A 23,799-nucleotide genomic window follows, 5' to 3' on the forward strand; every position below is an offset into this window, starting at 1 on the left:
AGTCAGTCCCCTACATAAGTATAATTGTGAAAAGACGTGCATACGTCATCGCCACAGAATACACTTCAATACACTTTGTTTTGTTGACGGAGCAGAGCTGGGGAGTGTTGTGGATCGTGGCAAAAAACAATGTAGTACATATGATGCTGTTGTATTGCTCGTGCGATGATGTCAGAGGGATAAAAAGTGTTGGTTGTTTGCCCTAAATTTGTTGTGGTATTGCAAATGGCCATTGCAGTTTCACCATTCCAGCTTCAACATTCACATTGTAGATTTATGAAGAGAACAGCTCCATAGAGCTCTAGATTACTCGTTGGTTATTACTGCATTATCGGAACTAGAAGCACAAGCATTTCGCTACACTCGCATTAACATCTGCTAACCATGTGTATGTGACAAATAACATGATGTAAATAAATAGCCAAGATACACAATGACAGTCTCACTTCAGTAGACTTTTGTTTCAAGTAAATTAGACTAACTTTTATGCCTACGCTTAGCGTGTCTAAAAATGAATCTCACTCAGCTCTTCACATGCGCACAGCCCCCAGCCAGGCAGTGTTGCAGCACTAGGTGGAATAGGCTATATAGGATTCATAGTTCTTTGACTTTGTGCGATTTAATTTACCATCTATGATACAACACTGCGGAAGTACTCTGAAAACAGCTACTGCAGCATTTATACTTGACTTCTTACTTACAAATGCGAGTGAAATGCTCGCACTGTGGAGCCCTGACCACCCGCCAATGTGGCTGGTGAAAATGACATTTTTCCCGCCAATGCCAAAATCTACCTGCAGGTGGTGGGTGTTCATGTTAGGCCCTGCTCTAGTGAGACAGCTTCAACCACTTGCTAATTGAAGGAAAGTTAGTGGGTGCACATTGCATTGTTTAAATACCAGAATTATTTTGGAATAACGTGCTACGGTAACATACTTTTGAAGTGATTTGTTTGACAATGATGAAAGCATGACTGGTTGTCTTCATGCCATGTTAAAAGTAGGTTGTTGGGTGATGCAACAAACCATGGACGCTATGCAAGAATTATATAAAATACATTTTTACTAAATGGCAATATTGTGGTCGTCAAAATATAATAAATCCTTTGAAATCAACATGAATATGGCTGTTGTTACCCATGTCTAAAAATCCCCAAAGTTTAATTTATGACATTTACGAGATATGAACCCGAAATGTAAAGCAAGTGCCGTGCTAAGAACGTTCTACTCTGTGGAGGAAGCCCTTTTTGTGAAACCTGTGAAATCGGTGTGTACATATTTGCTTTTGGTGGAAGGTATTCATTCCTCAACCTACCAGAGTAAGATCGATGTGACATTGTAATGCTTAGAAGTATTGGAAAATCTTGAGGTTCTTTCACGGTCGTTGGACATCCTTGGACTGAAGTATAAGGTGAAACGTTGTATTTTTTCCATCAGAGACACAATAAATGTAGCAGGTTGCAAAGCAGAGCTTCGTAGCTACGTTTTGATGTATGTGTTGTCAGGGACATGACCAAATTCACGTCCGCCATCCCGATTTCCTTGACTGGTGTTAGCTTGCTAGCTGTGTGGGAGTGCTGGACGCCGTTCGCTGAGGCTATTGTTGCGAGGCAGCGCTGTGCAGCATTGGCTGTTTTGTACCAGCGGCGAATTTTGTGATTGATTGTTTTATTCTTTCTAGGGGAAACTACCAGTATTATGTGGCTGCAGCACTACAATCAATTTAAATAGCAGCTAAATACCAGTGAATTTGAAAACGTGTTCCATCTATCTTGCTGTGCTGTTGGCTAGCAGGCATCCCACTGACTCTTCTGAGCCTAGGCTAATTATTTACTTGAAACGATGCAGTTAATTCATCAACACCAAAAATAACATTACAATGAAACTCGGGTGTAGGCCTATCTTAAAAGTAAGCTATGTTATTAGCCTTTGTTACAGTACATACTTGGTGAAAGGTGTGTGTCTGTGTGCCAGGCTCTGTGTGACTAATTAGCATGTTAGTATGTAACTCATTTGCATAACATATACAGATATTTTCGAATTTCACAAAGTTTAACATTGTTACAAACTCTGTTTTGCATAAAGCTTTATGATTTGTAAATAGTAGCACCCTACCTTAAATGATTGGGCTTAAGTTCCTGTAATTATGTATTCCATACAGACTCATTTGCATATTTTCATAAAATACAAAATGATTTGAATCGTTTCTGTTCTACATCAGCCCTGAAAATGTCATAACAATATGACCAAAATGAAATTAAGAATCCAGACAGGTGATTTGGTGCCTTTTTGGCGAGGTTAGTTTCCCCCCCACCACCAATTACTTGAGTAAGATATCTCATTAATGTTAAGTCCTATCCTCTTGAAATAGTCTTCTGTGTTCCTGAGAAGCTGCTCTGCAACATGGAATACAAAGTATAACACCACAACCAAAGTTTCATTTTGACCCATACACCCTATTAAAATGTAGTACATGTAGCCTCATTTTACAGTTAAATTAGGCTACATGTCTTAAAAGCCCATAAAAAATAGGAGGTCCATTGGCGAGAGAACTTGCTCCCCTATGGAAATCAAATGCCCGTCCAACTGATTTGCTCTGTCGCTGGATCCTGCTCCGGTCTAGACTCCACTTGTATTCAATATAAGATTCCCCACAGTCAATTTTAAAGGACTCATTTTGCTGTGTTATTTAATAGTATAATTTGTTTTACGATGCTGAAAGCAATATGCTCAGGCAACTCCCGCCTCCACACATTCAACTGCTATTTCAAGTTCCCCAGCCCAGCAGCAGATATACTGTTAGTTTATAATGAATATTATTTACCCCACAAAGTGAGAAATAGAACTTGGGCCTGAATAAGAATATAATTCATCTTTAAGTATATACGGTTGAAGTTCTAAGTTTACATACACTTCGGTTGGAGTCATTAAAACTTGTTTTTCAACCACTCCACACATTCCTTGTTAACAAACTATAGTTTTGGCAAATCGGTTAGGACATATACTTTGTGCATGACACAAGTAATTTTTCCAACAATTGTTTACAGACAAATATATTTAACTTATAATTCATTTTATCACAATTCCAGTGGGTCAGAAGTTTACATACACTAAGTTGACTGTGCCTTTAAACAGCTTGGAAAATTCCAGAAAATTATGTCATGGCTTTAGAAGCTTCTGATAGGCTAATTGACATCATTTGAGGGGTACCTGTGGATGTATTTCAAGGCCTACCTTCAAACTCAGTGCCTCTTTGCTTGACATCATGAGAAAATCAAAAGAAATCAACGAAGACCTCAGAAAGAATTGTGGACCTCCTAGTCTGGTTCATCCTTGGGAGCAATTTCCAAATACGTTCATCTGTACAAACAATAGTGCGCAAGTATAAACTCCATGGGACCACACAGTCATCATACTGCTCAGGAAGGAGACGCGTTCTGTCTCCTAGACATGAACGTACTTTGGTTGCAAAAAGTGCAAGTCAATCCCAGAACAACAGCAAAGGACCTATTTGAAGATGCTGGAGGAAGCAGGTACAAAAGTATCTATATACACAGTAAAACGAGTCCTATATCGACATAACCTGAAAGGCAGCTCAGCAAGGAAGGAGCCACTGCTCCAAAACAACCATAAAAAAAGTCAGACTACGGTTTGCAACTGCACATGGGGACAAAGATCGTCCTTTTTGGAGAAATGTCCTCTTCTGACCCACTGGGAATGTGATGAAAGATATTAAAGCTGAAATAAATAATTCTCTCTACTATTATTCCCACATTTCACATTCTTAAAATAAAGTGGTGATCCTGACTGACCTAAGACAGGGAATTTTTACTAGGATTAAATGTCAGGAATTGTGAAAACTGAGTTGGAATGTATTTGGCTAAACTTCCGACTTCAACTGTACGTAAAAGAGGGAAGTTGGTCAGACTTAATTAAAGGGATACTTTATTTACTGTTCTATTGTAATATTTTTCCAATCTTGCCTTAGCCTCATAGCTGTACTTCAAAAAATGTCTTATTTTCCGAGTGCACTGTATATTTTCAGACATTTTTCCACATTTTGTTACGTTTGTTGTGCCTTATTCTAAAATAGATAAATAGTTTTTTTCCCCCCACATCAATCAAACACAGGTTTGTAGAATTTTTTCAGATTTATTAAAGGGAAACAAAGGAAATTGCGTGTATTCAGACACTTTACTCAGGTTATTTTATTTAACTCGGCAATGGTAAAGAACATCTAGTCGCACCCTTAGCTGCCAATCGATAAATTCCGTCCCCATAGTCTAGCATGGGTTGGAATGTCATATGAATCAGGGTTAGTTTGGCAGCTGGGGTGAAAGAGGAGCGATTACGATAGAGGAAACCAAGTCTAGATTTAGCCGTAACCTGCAGCTTTGATATGTGCTGAGAGAAGGACAATGTACCTTCTAGCCATGCCTCAAGCTCTAAACTCTCAGCGGTAGTAATCACACCGGTGGGGAGAGGGGCATTCTTCTTAACTTCTTACGGGCAGGTGGGACCCCAATATCCGGTGAAATTGCGGAGCGCAAAATTCAAAAATACTAAATTAAAATATTTAACGTTCTTGAAAATAGGTGTTATACATCAAAATAAAGCTTAACTTCTTATTAATCCAGCCGCTGTGTCAGATTTCAAAAAGGCTTTACGGCATAAGCACACCATGCGATTATCTGAGGACAGCACCCCGCATACAAAAGCATGCAAAACATATTTCAACCAGGCAGGTGTGCCACAAAAGTCAGAAATAGCCAAATAATTAATGCCTTACCTTTGAAGATCTTCTTCTGTTGGCACTCCAATATGTCCCAGAAACATCACAAATGGTCCTTTTTGTTCGATAATGTCCTTCTTTATGTCCCAAAAAATTTCAATTTATTTGGCGCGTTTGATTCAGAAATACACTGGTTTCAACTCGCCCAAAATGCCTACATAGTATCTAATAAGTTACCTGTTAACTTGGTCCAAACATTTCAGACAACGTTTCTAATCCAACCTCAGGTACCCTAACAGTAAATAATCAATCAAATTTAAGACGGAATCAACTGTTTCTAATATCGGATAAAAACAACGTGGAGCCCGCTCCTGTTCACCCACACCAAAACAGTAGAGTCCACCTGGAGTGACACTTGAATTAATAGGACTACTTCTTAATTTCTCAAAAGAAAAACATTGAAAGTTTTCTAAAGACTTTTGACATCTAGTGGAAGCCACAGGAACTGCAACCAGGTTCCTAATAATAAGGGTATCCCATAGAAAACAATTGGAAAATCCTATGACCCCAATTTTTTTTTTACCCCTGGATGGTTTGTCCTCTGGGTTTTTGTCTGCTATGTCAGTTCTGTTATACTCACAGACATTTTAACAGTTTTAGAAACTTTTGAGTTTTCTATCTAAATCTACCAATTATATGCATATCCTAGCTTCTGGGCCTGAGTGACAGGCAGTTTACTTTGGGCACGCTTTTCATCCGGATGTCAAAATACTGCCCCCTACCCCAGAGAGGTTAACAAACCACATTACCTTTTGTTTTAGCGGTGTTCAGAACAAGGTTAAGGGCAGTGAAAGCTTTGTTGTAGTGTTTAACACAAAATCTGGCGAGGGGCCATCTGAGTATATGACTGTATCATCTGCATATAAATGGATGAGAGAGCTTCCTACTTCTTGAGCTATGTTGTTGATGTAAATTGATAAGAGCATGGGACCTAGGATCGAGCCTTGGGGTACTCCCTTGGTGACAGGCAGTGGCTGAGACAGCAGATGTTCTGATTTCAACATAGAAATTGGCCTGTAACAGTTAGGATCAGATTGATTTCCCCCTTTAAATAAAAGATGCACCGTGGCTGCCTTCCAAGAAATGGGAACCTCCCATACAGACCGGTGCTGATGGTGGCGGATAACACCCAGCAACAGTCAACAGAGTTATTTGAAAGTTGAATGCGTAAAACCAACAAATATAATAGTTTGGGGACAGACTTGGTGGAGATAACCGAGTACTGAAGGTGTTCATTGGTAAAGATTGCCACTCCACCCACCCACCACCTTTGGAAGATCTGTCTTCCCGAAAAGGTTATAACCAGAAAGTTTCACATCAGTGTTCAAAACTCTCTTTATTAACCACGTCGCAGTAATGACCAACACGTCTGGTTGGAGCTGTGAACCCACACTTTAAATTGATCCATTTAAGATAATTAGCTTCTGGTGTTAACGTGCATAAAACCCAGGCTTTTACGAGAGCAGAAACCGGTACTTTGTTGAAGCACCTTTGGCAATGATTACAGCCTTGGGTCTTCTTTGATATGATGCTACCAGCTTGGCACACCAGTATTTGGGGACTTTCTCCCATTCTTCTCTGCAGATCCTCTCAAGTTCTGTCAGGTTTGATGGGGAACGTCCCTGCACAGTTATTTTCAGGTCTTTCCAGAGATCAGACCTGCCAACTACGCAATTCTCTGTCCATGTACACAGGTACGAGTTAAAAGTATGCTCAAATGAATAGGGCCTGATTTTGTTTTTATTAATTTTTTATTAAAAACATTTTCTTATACACTTTTTTAAACCTTTTTTAATAAACAATTAAGCCACTGAGTAAATCTAACTTCCAGATTCTCAAGCTGCAACACACAGACATGCACAGAGTTTGTGTCAACGGACATGGAGATTAATACACCATTATTGGATGTAGCTACCCCATGTCTGCCCCTCCTGTTTGTTGTGATGCGGAGTTTGTCAGCTGTACGTAAACACAAATCCCTTTTCGACTCTGTTTTGTGGAAAGGTAAACACAATTTTTTTCAAGCTAATGTTAGCAAACAAAAGATGGACTTTCAGTGGGCTCTAAAGTGCCAGCAGTTCACTCGCATTTGCTAGTGAAAGAAATTAAATGCAAATACGAAATATAACTGGTCGCATTTGTGCGAGTGTGATATACATTTAGTTCTACGTCCCGTTAGTTGTATTTTCCATGTAACATTACATTACTCGTCACAAAAAGCATTACCAAAGTATAATCGAAAATAAATAATCATCTTGGCATTAAATGGAGTCTGGAGTTTAGAAGACTGAATGACTGTCTGGTTTTAGCTATGGAGGCAATGCTTCTAAAACGCCTTTGCACTAGATTTGAGATTTTATCAATTTAGAACATCTGAAATCAGATTCAAACAGCGTGCGCGGAGAAAGAGAACCCCAATTTGGTGTGCGCGTCTGGTACTCTATAAAGTTGGACAGCGTTGTCAGGTCTGAGAGATGTTCGATCGAGTTTAAGTCCAGGCTCCTACTGGGCCACTCAAGGACATTCAGAGACTTGTCCCGAAGCCACTCATGCATTGTCATAGCTGTGTGCTTAGGGTTGTTGTCCTGTTGGAAGGTGAACCTCCTCCCCAGTTTGTTTGAGGTCCTGGGCGCTCTGGAGCAGATGATCATCAAGAATCTCTCTGTACTTTGCTCCGTTGATCTTTCCCTCGATCTTGACTAGTCACCCAGTCCCTGCCGCTGAAAATGGTGCCAGGTTTCCTTCAGACATGATGCTTGGCATTCAGGCCAAAGAGTTCAATCTTGGTTTCATCAGACCAGAGAATCGTATTTCTCATGGTCTGAGAGTCTTTAGTTGCCTTTTGGAAAATTCCAAGTGGTCTGTCATGTGCCTTTTACTGAGGAGTGACTTCTGTCTGGCCCCCGCCACTACCATAAAGGCCTGATTGGTGTAGTGCTACATAAATGGTTGTCCTTCTGGAATGTTCTCCTATCTCCACAGAGGAACTCTGGAGCTTTGTCAGAGTGACCATCGGGTTCTTGGTCACTTCCCTGACCAAAGCCCTTCTCCCCCGATTGCTCAGAATGGTCAGCTCTAGGAAGAGTCTTGGTGGTTCCAAACTTCTTCCATTTAAGAATGGAGGCCACTGTGTTCTTGGGGACCTTCAATGCTGCAGACATTTCTTGGTACCATTCCCCAGATCTGTTCCTCGACACAATATTGTCTCAGAGCTCTACGGACCATTCCTTCGACCTCATGGCTTTGTTTTTGCAAAGACATGCACTGTGAACTGTGGGACCTTATAAAGACAGGTGTGTGCCTTTCCAAATCATGTCCAATCAATTCAACTTACCACAGGTGGACTCCAATCAAGTTGAAGAAATGTCTCAAGGATGATCAATGGAAACAGGATGCACCTGTGCTCAATTTTGAGTGCCATAGCAAAAGTTCTGAATACTTATGTCAGTTTTGTATTTTTAATATATTTTCCCAAATTTCTAAAAACCTGTTTTCACTCATTCATTGTGGGGTATTGAATGTTGGTGGATGAGGAAAAAGTTAATTTAATCCATTTTAGAATAACGCTGTAACGTAGGAAAAGGAGGAAGTCAAGGCTGAATACTTTCCGAATGCACTGTGTATACCCACTCCATCATTTCTACTCTTTAGGCTCTGTCTGAGGTTCCATGTTAAATTATATATTATGATATATATTTAGGTGCCATTATTTGTTTATTTGCCCAAATCCACAAAATACATTTGACATATCCAACAGTGTGTATGAAAACCCCAAGGCATGCCTTTAGCATGATTCTTAGATGGGAATGTCTTTGCTAGTTCCTCACTCTTTTCATATTTTCCTCTCTCATTCTTCCTCCCCAGGTGACAGAGATCCAGGACTGGAGTGCAGCAAGCCCCCACAGTGCAGCCTACGTACTCTGGGACAACGGGGCCAAGAACCTCTACAGGGTGGGCTTCGAGGGGATGGTGAGTAAAGCACCACTCACTCACTCACTCACTCACTCACTCACTCACTCTCTCACTCACAAAAGATCAGCTGTCAGTTGGTCTTTGTGTTTGACCACAGAGCTTGGGGTCTTTTTTGTGCTGCCAAGCTTTTGTGGTGGAGAGCCAGCCAGCAGCCGGGGCCCCATTGTGGCAGGCAGCTGGAAGGAGGGAGGGGGGATCTACATGAGAAAGGCAATCTGTTCCCTTCTTTCTTTATGAGGAAGAGAGCAAACATGGAGGTCAGCTTCAGTGGGTGGAGAGAAAAGGAGGAGGGGTCTCACACGAGCCACAAATGACAGGCAGGCAGCATGCTGATTGGTGCGGAACACTCCTGCTTTTTATGAACACGGCCAATCAGAGCACTGGGTTGCGTAACAGATTTGTCTTTTGTTATTCTAATAGGTCTGGTAGGTTTGAGGGGTTCAGGTATACGGCATCTGATTGAATAAAACAAGGGTTCTTAAGCTTTTTCATTCTGGGACGGACCCAAATTAGAAATTCTATGGTTTCCTGAGATTGAAGCTCATGAAAACATGCCCCCTTTTAGATACCCTAAACAAGATTTGGTTGGGAGGCCCCCCACCTTGCAGGCAAAACATTTTAGTGCCCCCCCAATCCCCTTGACGGCGGAGCGAAATGTATGTTTTTTTTACCCCCAGCAATCCCCCCCAGTAATTCTACCATTATGTGATGGGGCATAGAGAAAATGTTGCTGTTTTGAAGCAAGTTTTTTACAATTCTACACATTTTATCATGACTTATGTTATCTGAGTGAGACTAAATAATAAAATCAATGTGGGCCCTCTGGAGGTTAGGGCGCCTGGGCACATGCCCGGCTAATTGAGTGACTCTCTCAGTGACTGACATAACAAAATAAAACATTTCAAACAACAAAACATTTCAAACTTGCACCTTGTGTTTTCTACTATTCTTCGTCTCAACAGTAAGCTGAAACAGTCCTAAAATTATAAGAGAACATTATTAATTTTTTTTACTCAGACTGGGTCTCGACCCAGAATTTAAGAGAGACTGAACTACAGCACGGATTATATGTGATGCCCCCCAAAAATAATAAAAAATAGATATTATTTGATATCCTGGTCATTGGTCAACCTTGCTGTTTGTGTTTAAATTATCTGTTACTTTAACACTTTTTGTAACACGCTTTGACGTTATTGGTAGTTAGACTGAAAAAGAGCACTGTTGACAAGGTCAAAGAAACTGCACTTTGACAAAGTAGTTTCTGGTCTCTTGGGTTCACACATTTACCAAAGACTGCATTTCCTCAGCGTGCTTTCCTTTCCCTTATCTTTTTACACATTTGTTTTGTGCAAAAGGGCACCAAAAAGAGTCAAGTTGGTTGATATCACACATCTATGAACATGGCTAGCATCCCAAATGGCACCCTATTCCCTTAAAGTGCACTACCTTAGACCAAAAGTGGTGCACTATATAGGGACTAGGGTGCCATTTGGGACAGAACTGTTAGTGAACCCTGCTGTGTTCCTTCATCTCTGGATAGATGTCTGCACTGCCTTGTAATCAGCACGGCTGCCCTCTAACCATGTCACAGTAGATACACATCCACATTTGAGTCATCACAAACGACATGATGCAGTGGCTTCTTTGCCCTGCCGAGCCAGAGCCTTGTAATGCAATGTTTCCATATCCTTCAGAGCCCTGAGGGTAATGCTGTTGTTGCCACGCTACCCTGCAGTAACTTTAACAGAATGTCGCCGCAGTATTAAGACAGTGTGATTTTACTCTGTCGCATTTTTCTGCTGCAGTTCTAATAGATTGAATCAAGTCGATAATTAGCTGACACTTTGTTCCCCGTCTCTCATTTTCAGTCGGATTTGAAATGTGTCCAGGATGCCAAAGGAGGCTCTTTCTACAGAGACCACTGCCCTGTTCTAGGTGAGTACTGTATTAGTAATCCGTTGCACTACACCTACCGTCAATATTGCACCAATTTCTCCCCAGCACAGTGTTCTGCAGTGGAGTCCAAGGGCATCAGGAGCACATCCATGCCAGACTGCAGTTACTGGTAGCGTCCACTAGGTGGCAGCACCACACAGATACAGACAGGACCAGGCTGTATGGAGACAGCCTGGGTGCAGGCACAGGTCACACTGGCACAGCATTCCCACAATCCCAGCTCCTTGGCTGGGAAAATTATTCTCTTCTCTCATATTTTCCTGTCCAGGGATACCTGAGTTATGTTAGGCACCTGATGCCGCACTGCAGAAACCAAATTAGATAATCACACAAGGCTCTCCAGGACCTGATTTGTCCACCTTATTTTATCTTAATGAGACCAACCTAGATAAATAAAGGTTACATAGTGTAAGGAATGTACCCCCCCCCCCCCCCCCCCCCCTTACTGTGTAACCAGTATGTATTCCCCCTGCACTCTCTCCACAGGCGAACAGAATGGCAACAGGAACCCAGGCGGTCTGCAGATTGGAGACCTGGTCAACATCGACCTGGACCTGGAGATAGTCCAGTCCCTGCAGCACGGCCACGGAGGCTGGACAGACGGCATGTTCGAGACCCTCACCACCACCGGTACCGTGTGTGGAATTGACGAGGACCACGACATTGTGGTGCAGTACCCCAGCGGGAACAGGTGAGCTCTACCAGTTCAGGATTCAGACCAGTGCACAAGTACAGGGGTGTCAGGTCAATCCAGTCATAACACAAGCGACACCATCTGTGTCATAACAAGAGCATGACATGGACTTGAAACGTATTTGGCCTAATGAAAAAATATTTCCGACACTAATTTCCATGTCACATCTGAAATAAAGCGTGACCAACATGTGTTTCCAGGTGGACGTTCAACCCTGCGGTGCTGACCAAAGCCAACGTGGTGCGTAGTGGGGAAGGTGTTGCGGCGGGGGCAGAGGGCGGCAGCTCCCAGTTCCTGGTGGGAGACCTGGTCCAGATCTGCTACGACATCGACCGCATTAAACTGCTGCAGAGAGGACACGGGGAGTGGGCCGAGGCCATGCTGCCTGTAAGACAGACACACACACATACACACACCCTTAAACCTCATAACTGGAGGGCCTATGCCATGGTGCCTGTAACAGACAAACACACCTTTTTAAAACCCTTAAACTGACATCTTGTGTTTTCTGACTAGGGTTTTGTATAAGCAATAAAAGCCAGAACTCGCAGCATCAGTGGTCAAACGGAAGTGTTTCCTTCGTCAGCATAAAGGCATTTTTCTTTCTTCTCACCTCCCACGTAACAATGACCGTATCACTGGGGTGTAAAGTTATGTGATGACTATGGCAGAAACTAGGCTATTGTGATTTTAGGCTGAAAGTCTGTAAACTGGCATAATTGTGGATCGTCATTGCTTCGTCCCATCAAACTGTATGTTACATCACACTACAATCGTCCAACACTCCACTAAAACCAACCCCCTCGGCAGCTAACGAGCTTTAAAACCCAGTGATAGGTACTTCCTTTGATCACTACCCACTGATGGTGCTGCTCTCCGCCTGCCTGCTACAGCCCCCTATAGACGGGTTAGCCGTCACAAAAACCACGCACGCTCTTCAAAGGGGCAGAAGGCTGTGTGTTATGATTCTGGATGGGCAGATAGCTAGCCACAGTGACAAGGAACTACTATGTGGGGAATCGTAAGTAGCTCGTTGGATCTTGTTCTTGATACCATGTCTTGTTTTGACTGTCACTCCAATGCTAATATGGCAAATATTTGCTTGCTAGCTAACCAACCAATGTAACGATGAACTTGAGAGATGAGTGCTCATTGTGCAACCTTTATGTTTTCAGTAAACATTGGAGACTAACTCTAGTTGACAAGATGTCAATAATCTAAGCCAAGCCCGTTTGTTTTGCCCCATAGTTGCGCACGCAATCGTTTTGTTCCTGAATATAACTATTATTTGTTTCCGTTCCAATTTTCTGACCAGCAAAATAAAGTTCTGAACCGGTTCAAACCCCAAAAAGTACTGGTTGCTTTTGTTCCTTTTGATACATCTGAAATTGTTTTTTTTTCTCTAGTTTTTTTTCTTCCTTTAGCTCAACATTAAATGACTTCACCACCGATGCAATAGTTGTTCACATGCACTGGACAGACAAGTGTAGGGTGACTGAAATGATGCGTGTGGGGAGAGCGCAAGAGAAGGTGTGGAGGAGGCTCGGCTTGAAGCGCATCTTATGTGATTTACATGATCTGAATTAGGCCCACAGAATGACACCAACGGAGGAGCGGCTTCTATGGAGGAACTTTGAATGTCTTTGAACTTCCGAGAGTTGGCTTAACGTTGGACCGGCATTTGCTAACAAGCTTGCGTTTGCAGAGCGGCACCATGATTAAAATAAAAAGATTTCACAAATCCCATGTGAAACGTGATATCTATAGTATCCTCAACTGTCAAGGTGAATCCGTTCTTCTCTAGTAAAAAAAATCTCCCTCCATAATTTCCGAATCACGCATAACGTCAGTAGGCTGCAGTATCCTATACTTTGGAAAGGGGGGGGGGGGCAGGTAGCCTACACGTGTACACACGGGCAAAGATTTTAAACTGGCAGGCTGACACTGGAATTAGTTTGAGTGACATTGAGGACTTTGTATAGGCACTTTTTTTGTTGGACTGAAAAACAAATGCCCAGAACCTAAAATAACAAGTTATTTTTCTACTCAATTGTCTGGTGTTGGTGATCGTTCTTGTTTTTAGCATGTGTGGTCGTCAACTGCAATAGCCCATCCGTGACCAGGACCGACGAGTTGTGCGTTCCGAGATGCCGTTCTCCACACCACTGATGTATTGCGGCGTTATTTGATTCTTTGTGGGTCGGCTATTAGCTTGCATGACTCATGCCATTCTCCTTCCACCTCTCATCGACGAGATGTTTTGGCCCTACAGGACTGCTGCTGAATAGCTGTTTTTTGTGTGTCTGTCGCACCATTCTCGGTAAACCGTAGACACTGTGTGAAAAGACCAGGAGGCCGGTCGATTCTGAGATACTGGAACCGGCGCGACCTGGCACCGACGATCATACCACACTCAAAGTTCACTCGTTTTGCCCATCCTACATTTCAATTGAACTGTAACTAAATGCCTCGATGCCCGTCTGCCTGCTATATATAGCATGCCACGGCCATGGTACTCACTATCTGTTGGCGCGAACCATTTTTTGTGAATGGGTTGGTGTACCTAATACACTGGCCACCGAGTGAATATTGCGACCTAGTGTTTTGTCTGTTTTAATATTTGACATTAGCATACTGTGTAGAAAGAATGCATGCCCGACACACTGCGTTTATCTAGTATGCTGAAGACTGTGGATATTGAAACGAACCGGCGAGACAGCCAGCAAATGCCTTTCATTACTCAACTCGTACGGCGTTTCAGTGGAACTATTTTCTGGTGTGTGTGTCCCTTGACGGACATCAATAAGGTCCCAGGTAATTGGCTATATAGATGAGAAATAAGTCTGGCGTTCGCTCAGCCGTTCAACTGCCCTTCCCGTTGAATGAATAATCAGAACAGTGCTTTTAGTCATCTGTGATTATTCTTTCCTGTCATGTTTTTGGAAAGAAAGGGCCAAGTCTTTCTTCCTGAACGAGGAACAAAGGGTTTTGTAGAAATTGGGTGCATAGACACACGGCATCTCTTTTTTTGTGTGACATTTATTTGGCGATGGGGGGGGTTTTTGCTTTTTGTTTTCTATATCTTTGTTATGTCTTAGATCATTTAGCCTCCCTGTGTTAGACACCAGAATGCTCAAAGGAGTTTCAGAATTCACTTCAATAATCTTCAGTACTTATTTATGAGAAAGCTCCTTCATCGCAGCACTGGTTTGTCGTCAAAGACAAACTAACAATGTATCTCGAACAATACGATGTGTTTCTGCTCTTTTGTGATTGTAATGAAACGCTGTAGCAACATAATAATGTATTGTTTCCCTCAGACCCTGGGCAAGGTGGGCCGCGTGCAGCAGATCTACTCAGACAGCGACCTGAAGGTGGAGGTGTGTGGAACGTCATGGACCTACAACCCTGCTGCCGTCACCAAAGTGGCCCCCGCTGGTTCCGCTGTCACCAATGCATCCGGAGGTAGGCAGGACACACACACACACACAGTCAGAACAGACACGTAGTGGATGTGCGTGCACACAGAGATACACAGACAATAAACAAATATTTTTTCCGTATCTGCTTCTACCCCGTTTATAAGTGGGCATGCACGTACACTGACCACTCGTACACACCACACACATTCTTCACTCCTTGGATCTAGAGGATGAACTTAGAACGCTTTTTCTCCATCTGTCTCTGTGTGTGTGTGTGTGTGTGTGTGTGTGTGTGTGTAGAGCGTCTGTCTCAGCTGCTGAAGAAGCTGTTTGAGACCCAAGAGTCTGGTGACATCAACGAGGAGCTGGTCAAAGCAGCAGCCAATGGAGACCTGGCCAAGGTGGAGGACATCCTCAAGAGACCTGACGTGGACGTAAGTGATCCCTGCATTCAACACAGCTTCAGGGTTTAATTTAGTACCCATTTTTTTTTCTCCTTAAGATCTATTTATTGCAAATTGAGATGGCAAAACAATGCTATAAAGAAAGACATTTCTCCAGGGCACAGGTAAACATTCTGATGTGCCTTCTGTACAGCACCGCTTACTGCAGTCCGTCACAGCCATTTACTTCACGCCTCATCTTAAAAACATTCCGCTCCGGCCCAGTGCAAGCATCCAGGTCATTGGCGTGCACTGCAGTGCTTGCTTCGTTCACCAACCTCGACATGGTGAACATACACCATGTTATGGTCTAGGGCCAATTGTCCATGTTACTAGGACAACTCTGGGGCCTAGTTATACGCTATAGGTGGGGCACAGAGTTTTTCCTTGTCAGGGGGCCACCGTCAGGAAAAACTCCTGTCCCTTTTTGCATCCTTACATCAACCAGGCCAACAACCTTCCCCTAAGGAGAGCTGTCCGCACTCTCCTAATGCCTTTCGAGAGCTGCTTAGAGTAGATCATCTTAGCGTTCTGCAGCAGTCTCAGCGGCTGTGTGTGTGTCAGTGCTGTGAGGGCTGGCCAGGTGCCCCGGTGCCTTTCAGTGAAATTATTGCTTAAAGCTCGGTGAGCTGTGCCAAGTGATCTGCCCGCCAGGACAAGACACGTTCTGTGACTCCCAAAGGAGCCTGCATTAATATTTATGCCCCAAGTATTGCAGTACCGCAGTTGGCAATGAAATACACACGCATATTTTTTATTTTGTTTGCAAGTGACGAGGCAGTGCACTGGATAAACTCAAAATACACAAACAGTGTTATATTGTGTGTTTTGTAGGTGAACGGGCAGTGTGCTGGACACACAGCCATGCAGGCGGCCAGTCAGAACGGACACGTGGACGTCCTCAAGCTGCTGCTGAAACACAACGTGGACCTGGAGGCCGAGGTTTGTACATCCAACAGTCCCTCCTCAATGCTGAAAATCAATACTATAGTCCCCTCTCAATACTCATGTACTTAAACTCTTTTCTCAACACCAAAATGAACAGAGAAACCACTTTAGAGAAACCAATCCCGCTCTCTTCTTCCGTACCATGTCTACCTATACAGGTCTCGCGTCGTACTCTAAAAAGCTGACCTGGTCAGTCATAGTTACACAGTGATGTAAACAGTAGAGACATCGGGTCAGTGTGTCAGTCTGTGTATAATATCCCTCCCAGGACAAGGATGGAGACCGGGCGGTGCACCACGCATCCTTCGGAGACGAGGGCTCCGTGATCGAGGTGCTGCAGAGGGGCGGGGCCGACCTGAACGCCAGGAACAAGCGCCGACAGACCCCCCTGCACATCGCTGTCAACAAGGGCCATCTGCAGGTGGTCAAGACCCTGCTGGACTTTGGCTGCCACCCCAGCCTCCAGGTAACCACTCAGAACGCACACACACACAGATGAGTGAGTAAATGTATACATGAGTAGATAGTGTTTTGAGTCTTCAGCTGTAAAGCGTGTACTCAGAAGTGAATGTCATGCCGGTGGAGTGGTGGCAGGTACGTTTTCTTTTGATTTTGATTCACCCATAAATTGTACTTCTTGTTTTCTTTTGGTCTGTGATATTTTATGCTTGACCCTAAGATGATAAATGCTCTATGGGGCATTGGATATTTCTACACAAATTGTCCCCAATGTTTAGGAATGAGTCAGTCTGGCTGTCGCTGAATGAATGAATGTACAAACATTCAGGAGACGGGAGTTTGCAGATACCTGCTTTGGAGCGCTGTCATGTATCCAACCTCGAACCAAATATTTGGGTAGATCTCGCTGCACTCAAGGGTTTAGGTGAACTCTATATGGGTGTTGTTAGTGATAATGAGTGTGGTGCAGGTGGTCAAAGTGACGTTGGTATAATGTCGCCCCCTACAGGACTCAGAGGGAGACACCCCCCTACATGATGCCATCAGTAAGAAGAGAGATGACATGCTGTCTGTCCTGCTGGAGGCGGGTGCAGATGTCACCATCACCAACAACAACGGTTTCAACGCCCTGCACCACGCTGCACTCCGAGGGAACCCCAGGTACGACCCGGGTACTTACCTGGCCTTAACCGCCAAGCCAGAGCTGGTGATGAAAAAAATCGATGTGGAAATCTGCCTTTTGGCTACACAGGAAACCAAGTGAATGGGAGGCCCTGGCGTCTATACAGTTGAGTTTGTGGCTTGCCAAGTTGGAAGTGTTTCAAACACGTTTTACTTTTATTGATTGAAAATGAACAAATTGAATGGTACTGCTAGAAAATGGCTTATGCACACACTGAACCGCAAATTACTTTTTGAGGTTGATGTGTTCGTTTCTGTTAGACTAGGCAAGTCTACGGCCTCTGTCTGTAGCCGCCTCGTCCTTGGCCACGTCTATTTCTAGCTCCACCTGGTTTCTTCTGCTCCACTCTGTAGCTATGGGCTATTCTCATGCATGAGACACACATTAAGGCAGGTAGCTAAGAGAGACTACAATATACCGGTCAGCTTGAGAATCCTGGGTTTTTTGGACATAAACATGTTCTCTCTAGACTGGTGGAGAGTGCACACACACACACACTAGCCGCTGCCCTTGTGGCTGGGCTGTCGGTCTGGCTCGTGGTGTATGGTCAGGTCAGGGCTAGCTAGGGGACATTATCATTCCCCTTAGCTGACACACATTCCATTGGCACGAGGACAGAGGGAATTGGGGTCAGAGGACTCTGGCGCACCTGCTGTTTCAGCCCTGCCTGACACAGTCTGGTATGGTGTAGTCCACTGGGAGTGGCACAGACAGCAGTAGCACACTGGAATACAGCAGAGTAATAGTGGTATAACACTGGAATACATTAAGCCCCTCTGAGTCCTCCTATGGCACTGCCTGCCACTGATAGATAGCCAGTTAAAACAATAATCTGGATTGCAATCGGCTTGCCTCGCTGTGCCGGCCTGCCAATTACTGTACAAGCCTTGTGGCCTCAGTCAGGCGCATTGAAGTCATTTGTCATAATGCGGTGATTTAACCAGTTAATGGCATCGAAAGATGGGAGACAAATGTTTCTGCTTTTCTTCTTTTTTGTTTGTTTCATATGAATCTTGAACTCTGAGTGTGTTTCAGTCTAGACAACTGGACTGAGTGGACTCTCATTGTACTGTACATTAATGCTCTGCACATTGCATTCCCTCCAGGGCCTAAGGGGGGGGGGGGGGGGGTGCAGGAACGCCCACATGCAAGAATGCCCCGAATTGCAGGTTGCAGTTGCACGCTATTGTCAGCACTTAACTTAGTGCGCAAAGCTCCACAGCCAGGTATTGTTGCTGTGTGAGGTGGGATACATGATTCGTATTTCTTCGTGCGATTAGCAGCTATGAAACAAAATGGCAGAAATTAGCACGTGCTCATACTTGACTTTTGACTGTTATTTGCAAATGTGAATGTAATACTCGCGCTGTAGAGCCATGCAAATTGACCACCCGGCTACGTGGCTGGTGAAATAGACATTCCTACCCGCCAATATCTTAATCTACCCGCATTTGGCGGGTGTTCATTTCATACCCTGATTCCCTCCAGTGTGTGGGAGTTGTCAGTCTTATATCAACTGTACAGTAAAGGTGAAAAGTGCTGGAGTCAGTATTTGTTACAGGCCAGGGCCCGTGTTGTTGTCGTGACGTGCTGCCTTGCTTTCCACCCAACCTCTGTCCCCCTCGCCTTCAGAGAAACCAAGATGTGTATGGCGTTTACATTGATTTCACACTCAAACTCCTCCACAATATTGCAGAGAGAGAGAAAAATGGCCGCCTGGACTGGAGCACGTCTTAAACCCCTTGAAAAGGACGTCTCCCTTGGTTGAAGTGAATGTATTTATTTTAGCAGTGCTTTAGTGCAGTGGCGTTTGAGTCCTGATAGAGTGCTTGGGCCTGAGAGTAGGTTTTTACTGCAGGTAGTAGTGTCGTGTTCTTCAAAAGCACCCTAGGTGGTTTAGTGGCCGCCAGTGTCGATGCCAAACCCTTGAAAATAGGTCGGGAAAGGAAATCCTTTCCCTCTAAATATCTGTCGGGTGGTGTTTGTTCAGTTGAAATGATTATTGTTCAGTGGTACATGACTCAAGCTTCTGTTCAGGCTATTTATGTTCCGTTATGGATGAATACTTCCTGCCACGGGATGTTCTTGTATTGATTGTACTTATAATCCAAGTTGCATGTCTTGTGCATCATCTGGGACCAGAGAAACAAATCTGACAATCCCTCCATGTACACTAAATAGGCCACCCATCAGCCATATGTTCAAACATCAGACAGTAATGGCGGGCAGCCAGTGTGCGTGCGTGTGTGATAGTGCCCTCCAGGTGTGGGTAAATGTTGTTGAGGATGAAGGGGCGGGGGGTTGAGGTGACAGATGAGTTTGGAATCTGGCAGTGTGTGTGGAATGGATTGTGGAGTGAAGGCCCAAACGCGGAGACAAATAAACTCTACCAGCAGGGGCGCCTGCTAATGCGGGAGCTGAACTATATATCACCGCTGTCATTACTCACACATACCGCGTCACGTTTTGTATGTGCTTATCTGAGAGAGGGAGGAAGACGGATGAATAGAGGGAGAGAGATTGAAAGCAGATTGAAACGGTCGTGTTTTCATATAAAGCAACAGGTTTTGTGAGACAGTTATTGTGTCTTTTACAATTAGTGTGTAATGTAGGCTACTTGGTAAATAGGGGGAGTTGAGGTGACACCTTTTTAAATTGGGTATGGAGGGTTAAGCTTGCGTGTGCGCACGTGTGTGTGTGTTTACTGCTGCTTCTGCCCCTGACGTGGGGGGACTGGTTCCTCTCAGCAGCTCTGGCTCTGTCTGGCTGCAAGGCTGGAAGGCGCTAGCTTCTACAGCACTGTAAACAATACAATTAATAGCCGTGAGTCATAAACGGTACGGGGCTCCAAACAGAGCAGGCCCTGCAGTGGCAGACCAGACCGCTCCGCAACCTTTTTACATGCCTCTCACCCTTTTTTAATACAGCTCTCAACATCTCCTTTAACATTACAGTCTGGGATCTGGGAATCAGTTCAATGGTCAAGTAGACGGGACACTTTTTTTTCCTCCTTCTCCAAGTTGCATAATGTAGTTTTAACGCACCAACAAACTGATAGGACACCCCGTATAGTACTAATTACCTGACCTGCTGGGTTACCAGGCGCACTCACCGGTTCACTCTGCCAGAACTAATGGAGACTAGAGAGAGGAGATCGCTTCTACTGTTGGTCATAGTAACGGGTCATAATTACATCAAAAATATATTTTACAGAGGCCTGTAGTGAAGCCTGCTGTGAAATGGTTGTGTTGGATGTTTGTTTGGTTTCTGAGATCGTTGCTGCTGCTGCAGGGCAGACATTTCTGGAATGACAATGAGGGTTTTACCACCTGAAGTAGGTACTTTGAGATTAATCTGACTGGGAGACAATTGGGATTGAGACTGTTATGCTATTATTACCAGGCTAGGTTCACCTCCAGGGCTGCTGTTTTTTTATCGAAAGGGGGCTCACGTGGTCGGATTATCGGCGCGCCTAACTTTAGAACATTTTATAGGCCCCCGTCTTGGCAGTGTAGATTAAGGTAGCAATTTTGAGACAATTTCCTGCAATTCAAAACAATTCTCCATGGAGCTGAGACATTTTTGCTGTTTTTGAAGCTAATTTACTACATTTCTACATTAAACTGCCTTCTACTCAGGGTAAAAAACACTCTAAAGTTAAAATGTCTGTGAGTATAACAGAACTGATTTGGCAGGTGAAAGCCTGAGAAAAATCCATTCAGGAAGTAGGATGTTTTTGTTGTTGTAGTTTTCTATTCAATGCCATTACACTATCCATTGACTTGGGACTCAAATTACAGTTCCTATGCCTTGAACTAGATGTCAACAGTCTTTAGAAATTGTTTCAGGCTTGTATTCTGAAAAGAGCAGTCTGAATGAGTGGACGATGCCGTGTCACAGAGCTTTTTCATGCGCGTGACCGAGAGAGTGCCTTTCTTGTTTACCTTTTATATTGACGATGTTATTGTCCGGTTGAAATATTATCGATTATTTAGGCCGAAAACAACCTTAGGATTGAATATAAACATCGTTTGATATGTTTCTATGAACTTTACGGATACAATTTTGATTTTTTTGTCTGCTTGTTGTGACTGCGTTTGAGCCTGTGGATTACTGAAGAAAACGCGCTAACAAAACTGAGGTTTTTGGATATAGAGACTTTATCGAACAAAATGAACCTTTATTGAATAAATGAATGTCTTCTGAGTGCAAACATATGAAGATCATCAAAGGTAAGTGATTAATTTGATCTCTATTTCTGACTTGTTTTTCTCTTCTACTTGGCTGGTTACTGTTTGTAATGATTTGTCTGCTGGGCTATGTTCTCAAATAATTGTACGGTATGCTTTCACCGTAAAGCATTTTTTAAATCTGACACCGTGGTTGGATTCACAAGAAGTTAATCTTTAAACCTATGTAAAATAGTTGTATCTTTTCTGAATTTTTCTAATTTGTTTTTCTGTATTTGAATTTGGCGCTCTGCAATCTCACTGGATGTTGGCCAGGTGGGACGCTAGCGTCCCACATACCCTAAAGGTTTCTAGTTTCCTGCAATTATAATGTTGCGTTCTTTTGCTCAAACATAATAATAAAATTAATACTGCCTACATAAAGCCAAGGAATAAAAAATTGCAGTAGAAAATATCCTGATAAAAATAAATTTAAAAATCCTATAAATCACACTGGCTATGTAAGTCCTGTCTGCAATGAACTTGAAACATTGTATCAACTATTAAGTTGAGTCCAAACCTGAAGCGTGTGTTAGCAAACTTGCAACATTGTACAAAATATTCTGGGCCCTCACTTACCCTGCAGTGAGCATTTGCGTCAAGGATAAGAAGCGGTGCTTGACTTCGGCAGCTCACCGGAGCCGAGTACCGGCGCACCTCAAATGTTCTACTGCTTGAGCTCCTGTTCCTCTTATAGAATATTAGCTCAAAAGTATTAAGGAGCTCCTGCACCTAAATATAAACAGTACCAGCATCCAAAATGAGTATCGGCACCTATTTCAGTCCAAGTCGAGCACTGATAAGTTATCAGGTTGGCCTATTTTATGACGTTTCTACTGGATCAGAGCATGACATTTTTTCGCTTTCACGCTGAGTGGTTATTGAAAGGAATAGGCCTACTTCTATGTGTGCGCATCCTCACTCAACATTGACAGGAGCACTCCAAACAAAAGACGATGACTAAATTGAATGAAATGAACCAAAACTTGTTTCTCACAAGTATAGCATAGGTTGGGCACTCTGCAAACAATGTGTCCACTCAGACAATGAGAACGGGAAGACTGGAATAATAATATTGAATGCATTTAAATAATTGCCGTAACCAAAGCAACAAACATTGTAGATTAGGAATTAACGGTAAATGTACTACAGGTTATATATGTAATGGGGATTTGATATACACTAACAATCAAACACAAACAATTCACACAATGAAGTTATGAAACAATGAATGTGCACAAATTGGCGGGAGAGAGGACATTGTGCGTCTGGGTGAATGGTCAATTCGACTTCTGCATTGACCATACAGCATTTTACGGTGATATGGCCTCAGCAGATGTCAAGGTCATTCATACTTCTTGCACTTCACGGAGCAGTGCAGAGCTACCGTCAACCAATCATGTCAATGCGAAGCTATACAGAGCCTTCCGCATTGTTACAAAATTTGGGAGGCACATGGCGATGCGGTACGGAGCTCGATTTTGCATCTGCATGTCTCTGGAGGCTCCGCAATTGCGTCATACCCTCCATATGGAGCCTCTAACAATATTTTCAGATAAAAAATAAATAGGCTATTAGTCGAGGCTTCCACGATGGATTAGTTAACTACTCATTCCAGGGTTTTTCTTTATTTTTACTATTTTCTACATTGTAGAATAATAGTGAAGACATCAAAATGAAATAACACACATGGAATCATGCAGTGACCAAAAAAGTGTTTAACAAATCATAATATATTTTAGTAGCCTCCCTTTGCCTTGATGACAGCTTTGCACACTCTTGGCATTCTCTCAACCAGCTTCATGAGGTAGTCACCTGGAATGCATTTCAAGTAAAAGGTGTGCCTTGTTAAAAGTTAATTTATGGAACTTCTTTCCTTAATGCGTTTGAGCCAATCAGTTGTGTTGTGACAAGGTTGGAGTGGTATACAGAGGATAGCCCTATTTGGTAAAAGACCATATTATGCCAAGAGCAGCTCAAATAAGCAAAGAGAAACAACAGTCCATCATTACTTTTAAGACATGAAGGTCAGTCAATCCGGGAACATTTCAAGAACTTTCAAAGTTTCTTCAAGTGCAGGCACATAAACCATCAAGCACTATGATGAAACTGCCTCTCATGAGGACTGCCACAGGAAAGGATAACCCAGAGTTACATCTGCAGCAGAGGATAAGTTCATTAGAGCTACCAGCCTCAGAAATGT

At 43.3% G+C, this 23,799-nt stretch overlaps 1 protein-coding gene across 4 annotated transcripts in view; it reads left to right on the forward strand.

Annotated features, from left to right (window-relative positions):
• LOC139376194 (E3 ubiquitin-protein ligase mib1) overlaps positions 1–23,799 on the forward strand; it is a 91,845-nt gene that overhangs the window by 12,461 nt on the left and 55,585 nt on the right. For all 4 annotated transcript variants that reach the window (XM_071118479.1, XM_071118480.1, XM_071118481.1 and 1 more), the window contains exons 4-12: positions 8,656–8,760; positions 10,632–10,698; positions 11,206–11,410; positions 11,614–11,800; positions 14,734–14,878; positions 15,136–15,269; positions 16,113–16,220; positions 16,495–16,692; positions 17,194–17,345. In XM_071118479.1, coding sequence (XP_070974580.1) covers positions 8,656–8,760; positions 10,632–10,698; positions 11,206–11,410; positions 11,614–11,800; positions 14,734–14,878; positions 15,136–15,269; positions 16,113–16,220; positions 16,495–16,692; positions 17,194–17,345 — 1,301 coding nt within the window. The remainder of the gene's footprint in view (positions 1–8,655; positions 8,761–10,631; positions 10,699–11,205; positions 11,411–11,613; positions 11,801–14,733; positions 14,879–15,135; positions 15,270–16,112; positions 16,221–16,494; positions 16,693–17,193; positions 17,346–23,799) is intronic.

This window comes from Oncorhynchus clarkii, chromosome 20, assembly GCF_045791955.1.
Source record: "Oncorhynchus clarkii lewisi isolate Uvic-CL-2024 chromosome 20, UVic_Ocla_1.0, whole genome shotgun sequence".
Lineage (NCBI taxonomy): Eukaryota > Metazoa > Chordata > Actinopteri > Salmoniformes > Salmonidae > Oncorhynchus > Oncorhynchus clarkii.